Source organism: Babylonia areolata, chromosome 24 (assembly GCF_041734735.1).
Source record: "Babylonia areolata isolate BAREFJ2019XMU chromosome 24, ASM4173473v1, whole genome shotgun sequence".
Taxonomy (NCBI): Eukaryota; Metazoa; Mollusca; class Gastropoda; order Neogastropoda; family Buccinidae; genus Babylonia; species Babylonia areolata.
The window spans coordinates 33493329-33509304 of record NC_134899.1 but is presented as its reverse complement, the minus strand read 5'-3'; the positions used below and the strand labels follow the sequence as shown (position 1 = coordinate 33509304).

The window sequence follows — 15976 nt, the reverse complement described above, 5'->3', positions numbered from 1 at the left end:
CGATTTATCGCCCTTTAGAAAAGCATGTTTAAATTTTATATTTTTGAACGTCTGTCAAGGCGCCACGATAGTGTAATGGTTAAGACCGAACACGCAGAGTTCGAATCTGCCGTTAGGACTTTTTTTTTCTTCTTCTTCTTTTTCTTTTAACCCGAAGCTTTATAATAACAAATACAGAACACATTTTAACGATTAGTTGTGGTTTTTTGACTCACTTGTGTAAACAAAGTGAGTCTATGTATTAACCCAGTGTTCGGTTGTCTGTGTGTGTGTGTGTCCGTGTGTCTGTGTGTCTCTGTGTCCGTGGTAAACTTTAACATTGACATTTTCTCTGCAAATACTTTGTCAGTTGATACCAAATTTGGCATAAAAATAGGACAAATTTAGTTCTTTCCAGTCATCTTGTTTAAAACAATATTGAACCTCTGGGATGGGCACCAAAAAAAAATTTAAAAAGAAGCCTAATTATATGCAAACTGCATTTACTGTTATATTTATAATTTTTGTATTCTCTAAACTTGGCACTTTGACCTCTTATTCTGACACAACAACAAGAGGAGTCATTATTATCATTTTTTGTTCAAACAGGAACTTCTTTTGCTAAGCATGGAATTTTTATTTATTTTGCAAACGTTTTGGTGCAGATAGTAAAAAAGGGAAATTACTCTGTAATTAATGCTAGGGGACTTAATTTATCACAAGTGAGTCTTGAAGGCCTTCCCTCTCTTGTTTTAAGTGTATCACAAGTGAGTCTTGAAGGCCTTGCCTCTCTTGTTTAAACTATATTGTTGTTGTTGTGATTGTACCCCGTTGTCATTAGGGCTTTTAAGCTATTGACTTTGAAAGGGTTCTGAGTTCTGAGTTATCTCTGTGTCTCTCTCTGTCTCTCTGTGTCTCTCTCTCAACTGTTTCTTCGTAAAACGAATATTATGTATGTTTTATTGTCTATCTAATGCTTATTTGCGTATATTATTTCACTGAGTTGCAGTGTGTGTGTGTGTGTGTGTGTGTGTGTGTGTGTGTGTGTGTGTGTTTACATTCAATTTCTTTTTTTAATTCTCATTGTTATTCTTCTCCTTTTTATCTACATTTCATTTATTTATCTGTTAGCTTGCTTATTTTCATTTTATTTCATTTTTGGTTCCATTTATATATTCATTTGTTTATAGATATATTTATGTACTTTTTTTTAAAATCTGCTTATTCATTAATTTCATGACTGATACATTTATTTGTTTATGTGTCTTTTCTTTCTCCATCAAGGCCTGACAAAGCGCGCGTTGGGTTGTGCTGCTGGCTAGGCACCTGCTCAGTAGATGTGGTGTAGCGTATCTGGATTTGTCCGAACGTTGTGAACTGAACTGGCGATACAGGCGTGGTTGCCGTGTGCTTGGTCCTAGGTACATGCAGTGACGTAGAACACGCACTTACACAAAGATTGGCAAAACCATCCTGTAGCTCACTGCATGACAACTTGAGGCGACCGTGTCGCGCGTGCGGCAGCCGTATTACTGTCACAACTTCAGTGAGCGAGAAAGCGAAAGAGAAAATAATGCCGTGTTGTGCTGCCATTAATTGCTCCAGAAAACCTTCAAAGGCAGAAGGAGAGAAAGGAACCACATTTCATCGCTATTCCGTTGGATTGTTTATTTGTTTTTACAATGTCACTGTGTAGTAAAAAAAAAAAATAATAATAATAAAAATAAAAATAAAAAAATAAAAAAAAATAAAAAGTTTTCTTCTTCTTCTTCTGTTTCTCAATACTTCTACTACTATCATCATCGTCATTGTCATCAGTAGTAGTAGTAGTAGTAGTATCATTATTATTATCATTATTTCTTCTTCTTTTTTCTGTAATACTATTGCTCTTGGGTTTAGTTAGCAGTTGCTTTTGTGTCAGCCCTCAAGAAATCCTGTGACCTTGACCCTCAGCTATCCCCACACCTGTTCTACATGATTGTTTAAAATTAATGAGATTACACCTTTAGTTAATGTCGTTATAAACGAGACTTTGTCATCCGACATTGTGCCTCATAGTTTTAAGCATGTCTTTGAAGACCTTGATCCCATCTGTTTGAAGCACTACCATCCAGTTTCTAATCTACCTTTCTTGTCAAAGGTGTTAGAGCATATTGTGTTGAAACAGCTGCTGCAACATTTGGAATCACATAACCTTTTACAGCCGTTTCAGTCAGCCTACCGTTGCTTAAAGTGCCATAGCACCTAAAACACCTTGCTGCGAGTGGTTAATGACCTCCTTCAGGCCTCTGATACTGGTCGTGTGTCTATTTTGTCACTGCTTGACCTGTCAGCAGCGTTTGGCACCATAGACCATGGTATCCTTACCACACGGTTGCGTGCCACTTTTGGCTCCTGTGAAACGGTCCTGGACTGGTTAATATATACTTAACTTACCGTACCTAGTCTGTCCTTGTTGGTTATGAATCCACTCCATCTGTGTTGAAGTAATGGGTGCCACAAGGTCTAGTCTTGGGTCCAGTTTTATTTACACACAGCCTCTCAGAACTGTCATTCATCAGTCAGGTCATACCATTTATTTGCAGATGATTCCCAGCCGCTCCACAACCCTACTGTTGCGCCGTCCCCCAGATTTCTCATTGACTCTGGGCTGTAGTGTGCATTGAGGATGTGGCCGAGTGGATGAGTGAGAACATGCTGAAGATGAATGAGGAAAAAACTGAGCAAACTGTCATTAGCACCAAATCAAAGATAAATCAGGTCACATCATGTCTACCTGTATGTCCATCTCTGGCTTTCTCAAAGTCTATGAGAAACCTTGGTACTATCTACATGAATGAAACTCTGTCTATAGATGCGGCACATGCAAACCCTTTTGCTGCGCTCTATTCTGTCAACTACATTGGTTTGGCAAATTCGCTCTTTCCTTTCCACTGCTGCTGCCCACAAACTTAGTGTTTCTTTCATACTCTCTGGATTAGACTATTTCAACTCTCCGTTCTCGCTGGTGTCCCTGAAAACAAACTGATAAACTCAGCTTCTACGCATTCAGAATCATACAGCCCAACACGTACTCCGTAAACCCAGGAATAAATCCGCCCCCCCCCCCCCCACACACACACACACACACACACAAGTTTACTGCACTGTCTCGGCCCGGGAGCACTGGCATGGCGGCTGCGTGGCGTCAATAGAAGACCGTGGTATGGATATTAATTTTGATGTGTACGTCGTGTCTGTGACGTCACTGTTCTTGTCAGTGCCGGAAGTTGTGCCAACAACCAGGGCAACATTCCACAGGTATGTCATTCGACTCGACGTTTGCAGTCCAATACCTTGAAAAGTTCATCAGCATATAGACCGAAGAGCCACCACAACAATTGTTTTCCAATAAAGGTAAAGGCAGAGCTAAAGAAGACAGTGCATTCTCCTATTTCAAGCTTACAAGAGTTGATGTTGAAGGCCTCAGTGTGTGAAAGTGAAAAATAAAACTTCCTGGTTGACTTAATGTGTATTATTTAAAGAGTGTAGGCCACTGCTTTAATCGTTATCACCTTCCTCTCTTTTCCTAAAAACGGTGGCATCGGGGAAATGACAAGCCGATAAATCACATCGTTTAAACTGCATGTTCCGAGTGGGAAAAAAGAAAAGAAATTAGCTTCACGCCGCTGTGTTTTCCCGCTGTACGGGGAAAAGGATGCAGTTTCAGTTTTGGTTTCAACTTTCAAGGAGGCGCAACCACCATTAGCATTAAACGAAAGGGGTGGAGGTTGGTAGGGGCTGTTAGAAGAGGTTCGCCTCTTCGCAGATGACACGAAGATCTTTAACCGCAGTGACCAACCAAATGCAACTTTTATCCTGCAGGAAGACTTGAACCAGCTCCAACAGCGGTCAGACGACTGGATGCTCCGCTTCCACCCTGATAAGTGCAGCGTTCTCAAACTGGGAAACAAGAAATCCACTGCAAGGTACTCCATGAGAGGAAAGAGAAACGGTGAAGACTGCATCACTAAATTAGAGGAACATGAAGTGGATAAAGATTTGGGCGTATTTGTCGACAGTAAACTGACTTTCAAAGAACATGTGGCAAAAACAACAGCCAAAGCCAATACAGTTGTCGGAGTAATACGCCGAACTTTTGATTTTCTCGATGATAACCTCTTCATGAACCTGTACAAAAGCCTTGTTTGCCTGATTCTGGAATACGGTCACTCCGTATATCAACCATATCACAAGACCCTCTGCAGCGACATAGAGGATGTCCAGCGTTGCGCCACCAAGCTGCTGCCAGCCGTCCGAGACCTGCCCTACCCTGAATGTCTGCGTCACCAAGCCTAGAGCACCGTCGCAACAGAGGAGACATGATTGACACTTATAAGTACATGCACGGGCTCTATGGCGTGGATAGGCCAAGGTTAGAACCAGCCACCAGCCACAACACCTGGGGGCACAGCCTCAGGATAAAGAAAAAACACTGTAGGTTGAATGTCCGCAGCAGCTCCTTTTCACAAAGAGTCGTGAACTCATGGAATAACCTGCCGGACAGTGTTGTGACCGCTCCTACCCTAAACTGCTTCAAATCCAGGCTGGACGCGCACTGGCAACAGTTGCCTAGTGTTTACGAACCAACCTGCCTGCAGTAACTCAGCTACAGTGCTGCTTGCCACGCATGCCACAAACCAGTGCTGTAGCCACCAAGGAGAGGCGAACTGGCCTGAAGAAGGCTTCAACGCCCAAAAGTTCAAGGTTCAAGGTCAAAGTTAGATGGCTGACCCACGTTTGGGTCAAGCATTGAGAGCCAGGAAGATGGCAGAATGGTTGACACTTATCTGCCGATACAGTCAGTGAGGGTCTGGGTTCGAATCCCGCACACGCCCTTTCTCCCAAGTTTGACTGGAAAATCAAACTGAGCGTCTAGTCATTCGAATGAGAGGAAGGTCCCATGTGCAGCACACACTTTGTGCGCTAAAAAAGAACCCATGGCAACAAAGGTGTTGTACTCTGGCAAATTCTGTGGAAGCAATCCACTCTGACAAGTACACAGATATATGCATGCACTCAAGGCCTGACAAAGCGCATTGGATTATGCTGCTGGTCAGGCATCTGTTTAGCAGATAATGTGTAGTGTATATGTGGATATGTCCAGTTCCAGTGATGATCCTTGGGGAAGCGAAATGAAACCAAATTTTGAGAGCCAGCCACATGTTACAGGAACGAAAGAACCCAGAGAAAGGAAAATACATGTAGATATAAATACGTAACAAAATAGTAAATTAATATATAAATGAGTGATTAAAGAAAAAGGGTGGGGGCTTGTTCAGTGCACCTGCACACACACACACACACACATACACATGTATCTTAAGATATGTATATATATATATATATATATATATATATATATATGCACTATGTTTGTCAGGAGCAAACCCGTGTGAAAGCAAAAACCATGGCAGCCAACAAAAGAATGGATAGTGATGAGGAAATGCTGGTGCCAGAAACAGACAGCTCCACTGTGCAACAGGTGTGTGATTCTCCTCTTCTCTTCCAACCCTTTTCCCCCCTTCCCTTCTATGTCTCCCTCCCCCTTTAACAGACACTGAGCCAATGTATTGTTTGATTATTGTAGGCTGTATTGTTTAAAGTATAATGTCTTCTGTGGTGACTGGTGTATTCTTAAATGTATGGTGTATTGTTTGATGAATTATGTATTGTTTGATATAATTATGTGTTTTATGTATTTTATGGTATATTGTTTAATGTGGTTTACTGTTTGATGAATGATATATTGTTTGATGTATTATATTATGTTTAAATTATTGTATGGTGTATTGTATGAAGTATTTTGTTTTATGATGTTCTGTTTGAAATAATGTAAGATGTATTGATTTTTGTATTGAATGATATTTTGCTTGTTGTATATTATTATATTGTTGTATTGTATAATGTTTTGATTTTTGACTCGCTTGTGTTAACAAAGTGAGTCTATGTTATAACTTGGTATTCGGTTGTCTGTGTCTGTCTGTCTGTGGTAAACTTCAAAATTGCCATTTTCTCTGGAAATACTTTGTCTGTCAATACCAAATTTAACTTAAACATAGTAGGAAAAAAATCTTCAGAGTTACACCAATAAAAGTTTGTAAGTCTCCCGAATTAAGCCTTATTTCCGGATTATTAATGATTTATTTCATTGAGGTTTGTTCTGGAATTTGAAAACACCATATTATATACCATATATATGCTTCCCAATTTCCGGAATGTAGGCTATGCTTGATAAGAAGAAGGCACGACCTCATTTTTCTTGTTTGCAATTAAAAGCAAAGAAATTCAAATTTTGGGCAAAACACATGCAGTTACACTAACTACACCATAGAAGTGTTTACTGAATGTGAATATTGTAATGTGGGTACTGAATTAACTAGAATGAACATAAAAGAAAAATTGAATTGACTGTTTCACTGAGTTTTGGTCAGCCTTGTAGGCTGATCTGTGCAGATCTCTTTTTTTCTTGTTCGCAATTAAAAGAAAAGAAATACAAGTTCTGGACAGAACACATATGATGACACTTACTATATCATCAACATGTTTACTGCATATGAATGTTTGAAAGTGGATACTGATTTAACTAGAATGTACATAAAAGAGGAATTGAATGGACCGTGTTGTGGTTTCCAAGTGTAACAAAGCCTGTCGAACAGGGATCTCTGCAGATCTAGAGAAAATGGCTTCATGTTGTCCTGCGCTTGAGGCAATGGCAATTTCTCCTTTTTCACAGACTTTTAAGAATTTGTTAAATGCCTGCAAGTGAGATATACCAAAATAACATGGTTAAATGGTGTTAACACCTTGAATACAGTAACCAATTTATCACTCCATAAAAAAACAACATGATGTAATATTATTGTTTAATGTCATTTGTAGACGCAGGTTAGCACTGTGTTTAAGACTGTTTCCTCTGACCCAAACATGCTTTGTTTGAATCTGCTTTATGTGTTGTTGTTTTTTGTTGTTGTGTGGGGTTTTTTTTGTTTTGTTTTGTTTTGTTTTTTGTTGTTGTTGTTGTTGTTGTTGTTTTTTTTTGGGGGGGTTGTTGTTTTTTAGACTGAAGCTCTGTGATATCAAATACAGAAAACATTTCAAGGATTTTTTTCATTTTTATAAAATCAGATTTCTTTTTTTGTTTTGTTTTTCTTCTTTTTTTTCTTTTTTTTTAATGTGTGTATAACAAGTGAGTATTGAAGGCCTTGCCTCTCTTGTTGTATTTTGTGTTGTTTGTTATATTTGTATTGTTTGGTGTATCATGTACTGTATGGTGACCCGGATGAAGTATTGAGCATCTGATGCATTATATGGTGCATTCTTTCATGGATTACTTAATGTACAGAGTATTGTTTCATACAATAAAGATGAATCGTTTGATGTATTTTCAGGTGTGTGATGCACAGTTTGATGTATTGTGTGATGTATTGGATGATGTGTTGTTTGATGTAGTGTATACTGTATAAATGATTTATTATATGATGTATTGCATAATCTATTGTAGATATTGTATGTTGTGTTGTTTTATTATTGTATGATGGTTTATTTGATTTATTATGTGATATGTTGTATGTTGAATTGTATGATGTGTTGCTGGATGTTTGATTGTTTGTTTGATGTATGATATACTGTATGATTCCCCACCTTACCTCCCATCTAGTCACAGATGTCTCAGTTTTGTCAGGTCCATGCATCCTGAGTGGTTAACACACCCTATTCCCAGTACAGAGAACTATAAATTGGTTAACCCACCCTCCTCCCACTACAGATGACAATACATTTATTAACACAGCCTGCTTCCAGTACAGTTGATAGTACATTTATTAACACACAGTACAGATAAATATATATTTATTAACATACCCTCCTTCCAATACAGATGACTGTACATTTATTAACATAAACTTCTCCTAGTGCAGATAACTACAGATTTGTTAACACACCCTCCGCCCAGAGCAGATATTTAGAAAATTGTTAACACACCTTCCTTACAGTTTAGATAACTATGAAGTTATAAACACACACTCCTCCCATTACAGATAACAATATATTGATTAACACACCCTCAACAATAGATTTATTAACACACCCTTCTCCAAGTATAGATAACTGTAAATTTACTAATATATCCTCCCATTACAGATAACTATAAATTGGATAATACATCCTCCTCTCAGTTCATATTACTAAATGGGTTAACAAACCCTCCTCCCAGTACAGATTACTACAATTTGGTTAACACACCATCCTCCCAGTACAGATAACTACAATTTGGTTAACACACCCTCCTCCCAGTACAGGTAACTATAATTTGGTTAACACACCCTCCGCCCAGTACAGATAACTACAATTTGGTTAACACACCCTCCTCCCAGTACAGGTAACTATAATTTGGTTAACACACCCTCCGCCCAGTACAGATAACTACAGTTTGGTTAACACACCCTCCTCCCATTACATATAACTACAATTGAGGAGTACAGATAACTATAATTTAGTTAACACACCCTCCTCCCAGTACAGATAACTACAATTTGGTTAACACACCCTCTTCCCAGTACAGATAACTACAGTTTGGTTAAAACATCCTCCTTTCAGTACAGATAACAGCAGTTTGGATTACACCCTCTCCCCCTTCCCGGTACAGATAACTATAAATTAGTTAAGACACTCTCCTCCCAGTACTGATATCTATTAGTTTGTAAACACATAATCCTCCCAGTCCATCGTTCTCAGGCCTTTGTCTGTGTATGTCCCTTCATTGCACATGTGTGTGCGTGCACATGTGTGTGTGTGTGTGTGTCCTGATCCTGTGTGTGTGCATCCCTACCTTTCACAGCCATTTCTCTGTGTGTGTGTGTGTGTACACGTGTGTGTGTGTGTGTGTGTGTCCACCTTTCTCAGCTATGTGTGGGTGGGTGGGTCCACCTTCCACAGCCATTTCTCTGAATGTCCCCACCTTTCACAGACGTGTGTGTGTGTGTTTGTCCCCACCTTTGTCCCCACCTTTCACAGATGTTTGTGTGTCCCACACCTTTCACAGATGTTTGTGTGTCCCCACCTTTCACAGACATGTGTGTGTCTGTCTGTGCATGTGTGTACACATGTGTCTGTGTCCCCAGCCATTTCCAGGCCACCCCATGACCCAGCAGCCCTATGCCGGGGCTGCCTCTGCTCCCCCCAGTTACGCCATGACCCCCCACCCATATTACCCGGGCTCCACATTGCCCATGGGTCAGGTGGGGACCCCTGCCGTTACCCAAAACACCACCACTGTCATCGTCAACCAACCCGCCCCCATAGTGACTGGGCCACGCGACTGGGCCTCCTCTGTCTGCTCCTGCTGTGATGACATGGGCTCCTGTGAGTGTGTGTGGATGGCTTTGAGTTGGGTTGTGTTGTCCATGGAGTGTTGACAGTTAATCAGACCAGTGTTTTGTTGACAGTTAATCAGACCCATGGTGTTTTGACATGTTTACATTAATCAGAGCCATGTTATGTTGACAGGTAGTTAGATCAATGTTGTATTGACAGGTAAGCAGACCCCCATCCTGTGTTAATATGTTGACAGGTAATCAGACCCTTGATGTGTTGACAGGTAATCAGACCAAACATGTGTTGATAGGTAATCAGACCCCAGATGTGTTGACAGATAATCAGACCAGTTATGTGTTTACAGCATTCAGACCCATGCTGTGTTCACAGTAATCAGACCCATGCTGTGTTCACAGTAATCAGACCCATGCTGTGTTCACAATAATCAGACCCATGCTGTGTTCACAGTAATCAGACCCATGCTGTGTTCACAGTAATCAGACCCATGCTGTGTTCACAGTAATCAGACTCATGCTGTGTTCACAGTAATCAAACACATGCTGTGTTCACAGTAATCAAACACACGCTGTGTTCACATGTCAATAGTATTCAGACCCATGTTGTGTTGACAGGCCTGCTGGGCATGTTCTGCCCTATGATCCTGGCTTGTCAGATCTCCATTGATATGGGGGAGTCGGCGTGTGTGCCATGCTGTGTGCCAGGATGGCTCAACGTTCTGCGCACCAAGCTGAGAGCTGAAAATAACATTCAGGTCAGTCACACACATATGCATACACACACACACACACACACACACACACACACACACACACACACACACACACACACACACATGTGAACATGTACACACACACACACAAACATGAACATGCACACACACACACACACACACACACACATGAACATGCACACACACACACATGAATACACACACACACACACACACACACACACACACACACACATATGAACATACACATACACACACATACACACCTTGATGTGCATAAAACTCTAATGCTGCCTCCAGAACCATGGACAGTCAATGGGAAGCAGAGGCAGGACAGCCTCACATTGCTCTTGTGCCATGGAAGAACTTGGTAACTGGGGAACAAATTAAAAGCAGCACCTTTCTTTGAAAATACAACTATCACACACTCTCAGTCAAGGGAAAAAGGAAAGTGGGTTAGCCCCTCCGTCACCCTTTTCCCCTCCTAACCCACTAACAAATAGTAAAGCAGTACATCTCCCACCTACTCTAAAAATGATGATTCGCTGGTCAATGAGAAAGAATGGGAATCAGAAATACTCAATCGTGTACTCTTCTAGATGGACAGAAGATCCACAGAAACTCAGCTCTTAAATAGATACCCATTTGGTTCTTGGGTGAGGTTACAGGATTTGGTGAAAAGGAGGGCTTGCAGACCTACTTTCGTCTGATTTTCGTTGAGATTCCCCGTTTATTTTTAGCGAGAAGTGTGTGTGCATGCTTGTCTCCATTTCCTATTTTTTCCAGGTCACGGAAAGGCTAACATTTTGTCGTGGAAATCGCTCTTCTGATGAAAAGATTTTGAACATTTTCTGTGACTATTTTTGCTAGTTTACAAGTATGGTTGGTTTTATGATTTCACGCATTATTTTCTTAAGTCTTCTATGTTTATTTTGAGCGTGTTTCTTGTCACATCTGTGCCATCAATATACTCTGTTGAAAAGTTGTCCGAACAATGGCAGTGCACACACAGAAAAGTTAGTTACGATGGTGGGCTGCTCTTGACATGCTACAAAAGGTCCACCATGAAATTGGGCCTGCAAACCCTCTCTGGTAATAAACCAAGAACAACTGACAGTTATCCCATGCACACTCCATCACTTGTTCGCTGATGACAGTATGAATAAATAGATGTGTTATCTGTGACATCCACATCATGATGTGTGTGTGTGCATTTTTGTTTGTACAGGCCACTGTTTATGTCTGTGTGTGTGTGTGTGTGTGTGTGAATATGCAAGGCACTTTTCATATCATGATGTGTGTGTGTGTACAGGGCTCAGTGATGGACGATTGCTGCATGTCGTGTTGGTGTGGACACTGCGTCATGTGTCAGATGTCACGGGAACTCAAGTTCATCCGACAGTCCTTCCACCCTGTCCAGTAAATTACAGCGTCACTGCACTTCTCTGACACGGCCGTCACCATCATGAAAAAAAACTCACAGTAATGTCCTTAAGAAAAGTTGTACAGAAATATCCTGACATAAAATGTCCTCATAGAAATGTCCTTTTAGTACTGTCCTTAGAGAAATGGCCTGATTGAAATATCCTTACAGGAATGTCTCTTATGAAAATCTTCATAGAAATGTTCATTCAGAAATGTTCTCATTTCTCAATGGAATGTCATAGAAATGGCCTGATGGAAGTGTCCTTATAGAAATTTCCACATAGAAAATCACAGAAATGTTTTTACAGAAATGCCCTAATAGAAAATGTCCTCGTAGAAGCGTCTCCATTGGAAGTGTCTGGTGCATGATTGTTATCAGTAACCAAAACATTCATCTGTTGTAACCAGGATACACATGATGACTTTGTTGAAAGATGTGCTGACAAAATGGAAACCAGATTTATTGATATTGTTATTTTTTCCGGTGGTATGTAGTGTATATGGATCAGTCAGTCCAAGTGCTAGGACACCTCCTTGAAACTGAAACTATTGTTCTGTATTTCAGTGTTTGATGTTGTTTCCATGTACCAGTAATATTCACAAGAAAATTAGAGTCATAGTGTGTATTCACAATGAAATCAGTGTCATAATTGTATTCAGAATGAAATCAGTATCACAGCTTTATTCAGTAAAATTAGTGTGTACACAGTTAAAAGAGTGACATATATGTATTCATGATGAAAGATTTGTTCACAGTGGAAGTGATATCATATATAAACCGTGAAAGTAGTGACAGATGTATTCTCAGTGAAAGTAGTGACAAAGATGTATTTACACTAAAAGGAGTGACAAAGCAGAATTCACAGTGAAAGTAGTAACATGTATGCACAGTGAAAGGAGTGGCACAGATATATTCTCAGTGGAATTAGTGTCATAGTTGTATTCACAGTTAAATTAGTGTCATAGCTGTATTCACAGTTGAATTAGCGTCATAGCTGTATTCACAGTGAAAGTAGTGATATAGATGTGTTCACCTTGAAGTAATGTCATCAGATCTTCATTTCACCACACGGGTGTTCAGTGCTGGCACTTTAGTTGGCCCTGCGAAAGTTCGTGAACCCAGGAAGTAGGGCATGGATATAAATAAACGTGGCTGACAAACAGGCCGCGCCAGCGGCACTCGCTGTACGCTTGTTCGGCGGTAAATCTGCTTTGTTTTTTCGCGCATCATCTCCTCGGATGGATCGGAAATAACGACTAAAGAAGTGGTTTTCTAAAAAGAACACAAAATAAGCTTTCCATTGACTCCAAACACAATATGTTTTCTTACATAGCGGTTGTTGCGGCAACGGCTGAAACATAAATGAAGAAAGAGAAGAGAAGGATAAGCAGAAACATGATCGCAAAAATCGTTAAGTTTAAATCCCTCTCTAAGAAAACAGGCGTTTAGAACAGTAACATCGTAAATACACACAGAATATATAGCATGCCTGCATGCAGATCAGCTTACCTTTTGAGTTGTGCGATTTTTCTTGGCAGCACAACAAACGTTTAAATGAACACACTGTATAATGGTGAGTGCGAGCAGCAGGGGGATGGAGAGCGGGGTGAGTGTCTGTCGGCTTATGGCACTGCCTTACCCTTCATTCCACGAGAAAGACGAAGATTTTTAAGGTAAAAAAAAAAAAAAAAAATGAAATGATGATGTTGATAAAATAATGAAATTGTGTAAATCAAATCAAACTGCACTCCAATAATACAAGCAGGAATAGCAATAATTCAACTTTCTGTAATCGCTGCAGGAAATGTGTGGATGCTGTGAAAAGGTGGGAAAAGCGGGGCAGGGGCCGCGGGGCCGAGTGAAACAAAGAAGGCAGTGTCCCAGTTTGGCGCGCGGGGCCAGAAATACCGCGGCGAATGTGCCGGTCAGTACAGAGTGCGGTGGGAAAGTCTGGCATTAAAAAATTTTTGACCTAAGACGCTAGACGCTGCTCGGCTAACTAAAGAGCCGGATTTTGTGCTCGGCTGAGCAGCCGTGACCATGTCCTTTGTTCTGGATGTGGATCATTTGATCATGTGGCAGTCAAAAAAGATCCTGATTATATAACAATACTGATCTGCATTACAATAATTATCTGAATTAATCATAATGATCTGTCAAAACTGCAGCCTTCCGTCCTCAGTCATAAAAATGATAAATGTCCTGTTCTCAAAAAAACAGAAAAAGATTGGGAATGTGTAGTGTGGTGTGTGAAAGAATACTTCCCTGTGGACACATATCTTGTGATTTTGGTCAGTGTTGCTTTTTACATCACATAACTCTGGTGATTCCGGCGCCCAGCACAAATTCAGCAAGTTTGTGATGTGCATTACAATATCTACAGACATTCATCTACACACATAACCTGCCCAATGCCTGTGCACCATCTCTCTTTCCCCCACAGGCACACCCTCTCCCCCCAAACACCACACAAACATCAGCAGTGCAGATAAATGTAAAGTGTTTTTGTTTTGTTTACATTCCACTGACCATGCTTAAGCTGCTTCCTTGTTTTAACAATACAGTGTTTCTTCACAACATGTTGATGTTCTGACCATGTACACAACAAATCGTTTTCATTCATATGTAAATGCCGGTGAATACAACTTTTACAAGAATATCCAAGATAATACTATATCTGAGATAATAATGCTAAGATGATGACCAGTTTCAATTTGACCACTTTTCTCGTCTCTACATTTGCTTGTGCTTGTTTTCTTCTTTTATTAATTTGGGGTGGTTTTGTGTGGTTTTTTTGGTGTTTTTTTAATTATATACTTATGGTATTGTGAAAATACTTATTTCTTTGTAATTGGTTTAATTGTCTGTTGGATTGTTGAAGAACTTTTCCATTGGAATAGTGCCATGTCAGAGACAATGAATTGGCAGATACAGCTGTGGTGAACAAAATTGGTACCACATTGTCATGGGTCACCTCCCTCATCCCCATTACCTGGGGCTGATAGTAATACCCACATCATTGTCATGATTCATCTCCTTCATCCCCATTATATGGGGCTGATATTAATACCCACATCATTGTCATGATTCATCGCCTTCATCCCCATTACATAGGGCTGATAGTAAAACCCTCATCATTGTCATGGGTCATCTCCCTCATCCTCATTACCTGGGGCTGGTAGTAAAACCCACACATCATTGTCATGGGTTATTATCTCTCATTCCCTTTACCTGGTGCTGATAGTAAAACCCACATCGTTATGGGTCATCTCCCTCATCCCCATTACCTGGAGCTGTTACCCACATTGTTTTGGGGTTGATATTAGTATTCATATCATTATCATGGGTCATCTCCATTACCTGAGGCTGATAGTAATACCCACATCATTGTCACGAGTCCTCCTTCATCCCCATTACATGGGGCTGACAAAAATACCCACAACATTGTCTTGGGTCGTCTCGATTACCTGGGGCTGATAGTAAAACCCTCATCATTGTCATTATCCCTCATCCACTGTACCTGGGGCTGATAGTAAAACCCTCATCGTTATCATGAGTCATCTCCCACATTCCCATTACCTGGGGCTGTTACCCACATTGTTGTGGGGTTGATATTAGTATTCACATCATTGTCATGTCATCTCCATAACCTGGGGCTGATAGTAAGACCCTCATCATTGTCATGATTCATCTCCTTCATCCCCATTACCTGGGGCTGACAGAAATACCCACATTGTCTTGGGTCATCTCCATTACCTGGGCCTGATAGTAAGACCCTCATCATTGTCATGGGTCATCTCATTCCCTTTACCTGGTGCTGATAGTAAAACCCACATCGTTATGGGTCATCTCCCTCATCCCCATTACCTGGAGCTGTTACCCACATTGTTTTGGGGTTGATATTAGTATTCATATCATTATCATGGGTCATCTCCATTACCTGAGGCTGATAGTAATACCCACATCATTGTCACGAGTCCTCCTTCATCCCCATTACATGGGGCTGACAAAAATACCCACAACATTGTCTTGGGTCGTCTCGATTACCTGGGGCTGATAGTAAAACCCTCATCATTGTCATTATCCCTCATCCCCTGTACCTGGGGCTGATAGTAAAACCCTCATCGTTATCATGAGTCATCTCCCACATTCCCATTACCTGGGGCTGTTACCCACATTGTTGTGGGGTTGATATTAGTATTCACATCATTGTCATGTCATCTCCATAACCTGGGGCTGATAGTAAGACCCTCATCATTGTCATGATTCATCTCCTTCATCCCCATTACCTGGGGCTGACAGAAATACCCACATTGTCTTGGGTCATCTCCATTACCTGGGGCTGATAGTAAGACCCTCATCATTGTCATGGGTCATCTCTCATCACCATTACCTGGGGCTGACAGAAATACCCACATTGTCTTGGGTCATCTCCATTACCTGGGGCTGATAGTAAGACCCTCATC

At 40.7% G+C, this 15976-nt stretch overlaps 1 protein-coding gene across 2 annotated transcripts; it reads left to right on the top strand.

Annotated features, from left to right (window-relative positions):
• Positions 1 to 3223: 3223 nt before the first annotated feature.
• Positions 3224 to 14862, top strand: LOC143298688 (placenta-specific gene 8 protein-like). Of its 2 annotated transcripts, none has more exons than XM_076611579.1 (5): positions 3224 to 3375; positions 5402 to 5503; positions 9141 to 9381; positions 9966 to 10105; positions 11397 to 14862. In XM_076611579.1, the coding sequence occupies exons 2-5, from the start codon at positions 5429 to 5431 to the stop codon at positions 11505 to 11507; spliced, it is 567 nt and encodes a 188-aa protein (XP_076467694.1). In that variant the 5' UTR covers positions 3224 to 3375; positions 5402 to 5428; the 3' UTR covers positions 11508 to 14862. The 2 variants fall into 2 exon arrangements, with proteins under 2 accessions (XP_076467694.1, XP_076467695.1); XM_076611580.1 differs by having other exon boundaries at positions 3260 to 3279.
• The last annotated feature ends 1114 nt before the right edge of the window (positions 14863 to 15976 follow it).

Bases quoted from the DNA above. Each gene is read 5' to 3' on its own strand.
- LOC143298688 (XM_076611579.1), top strand. From the start codon at position 5,429: ATGGCAGCCAACAAAAGAATGGATAGTGATGAGGAAATGCTGGTGCCA. The intron at 5,504-9,140 runs GTGTGTGATTCT...CTGTGTCCCCAG, and splicing joins ACAGCTCCACTGTGCAACAG to CCATTTCCAGGCCACCCCAT. The intron at 9,382-9,965 runs GTGAGTGTGTGT...TTGTGTTGACAG, and splicing joins CTGTGATGACATGGGCTCCT to GCCTGCTGGGCATGTTCTGC.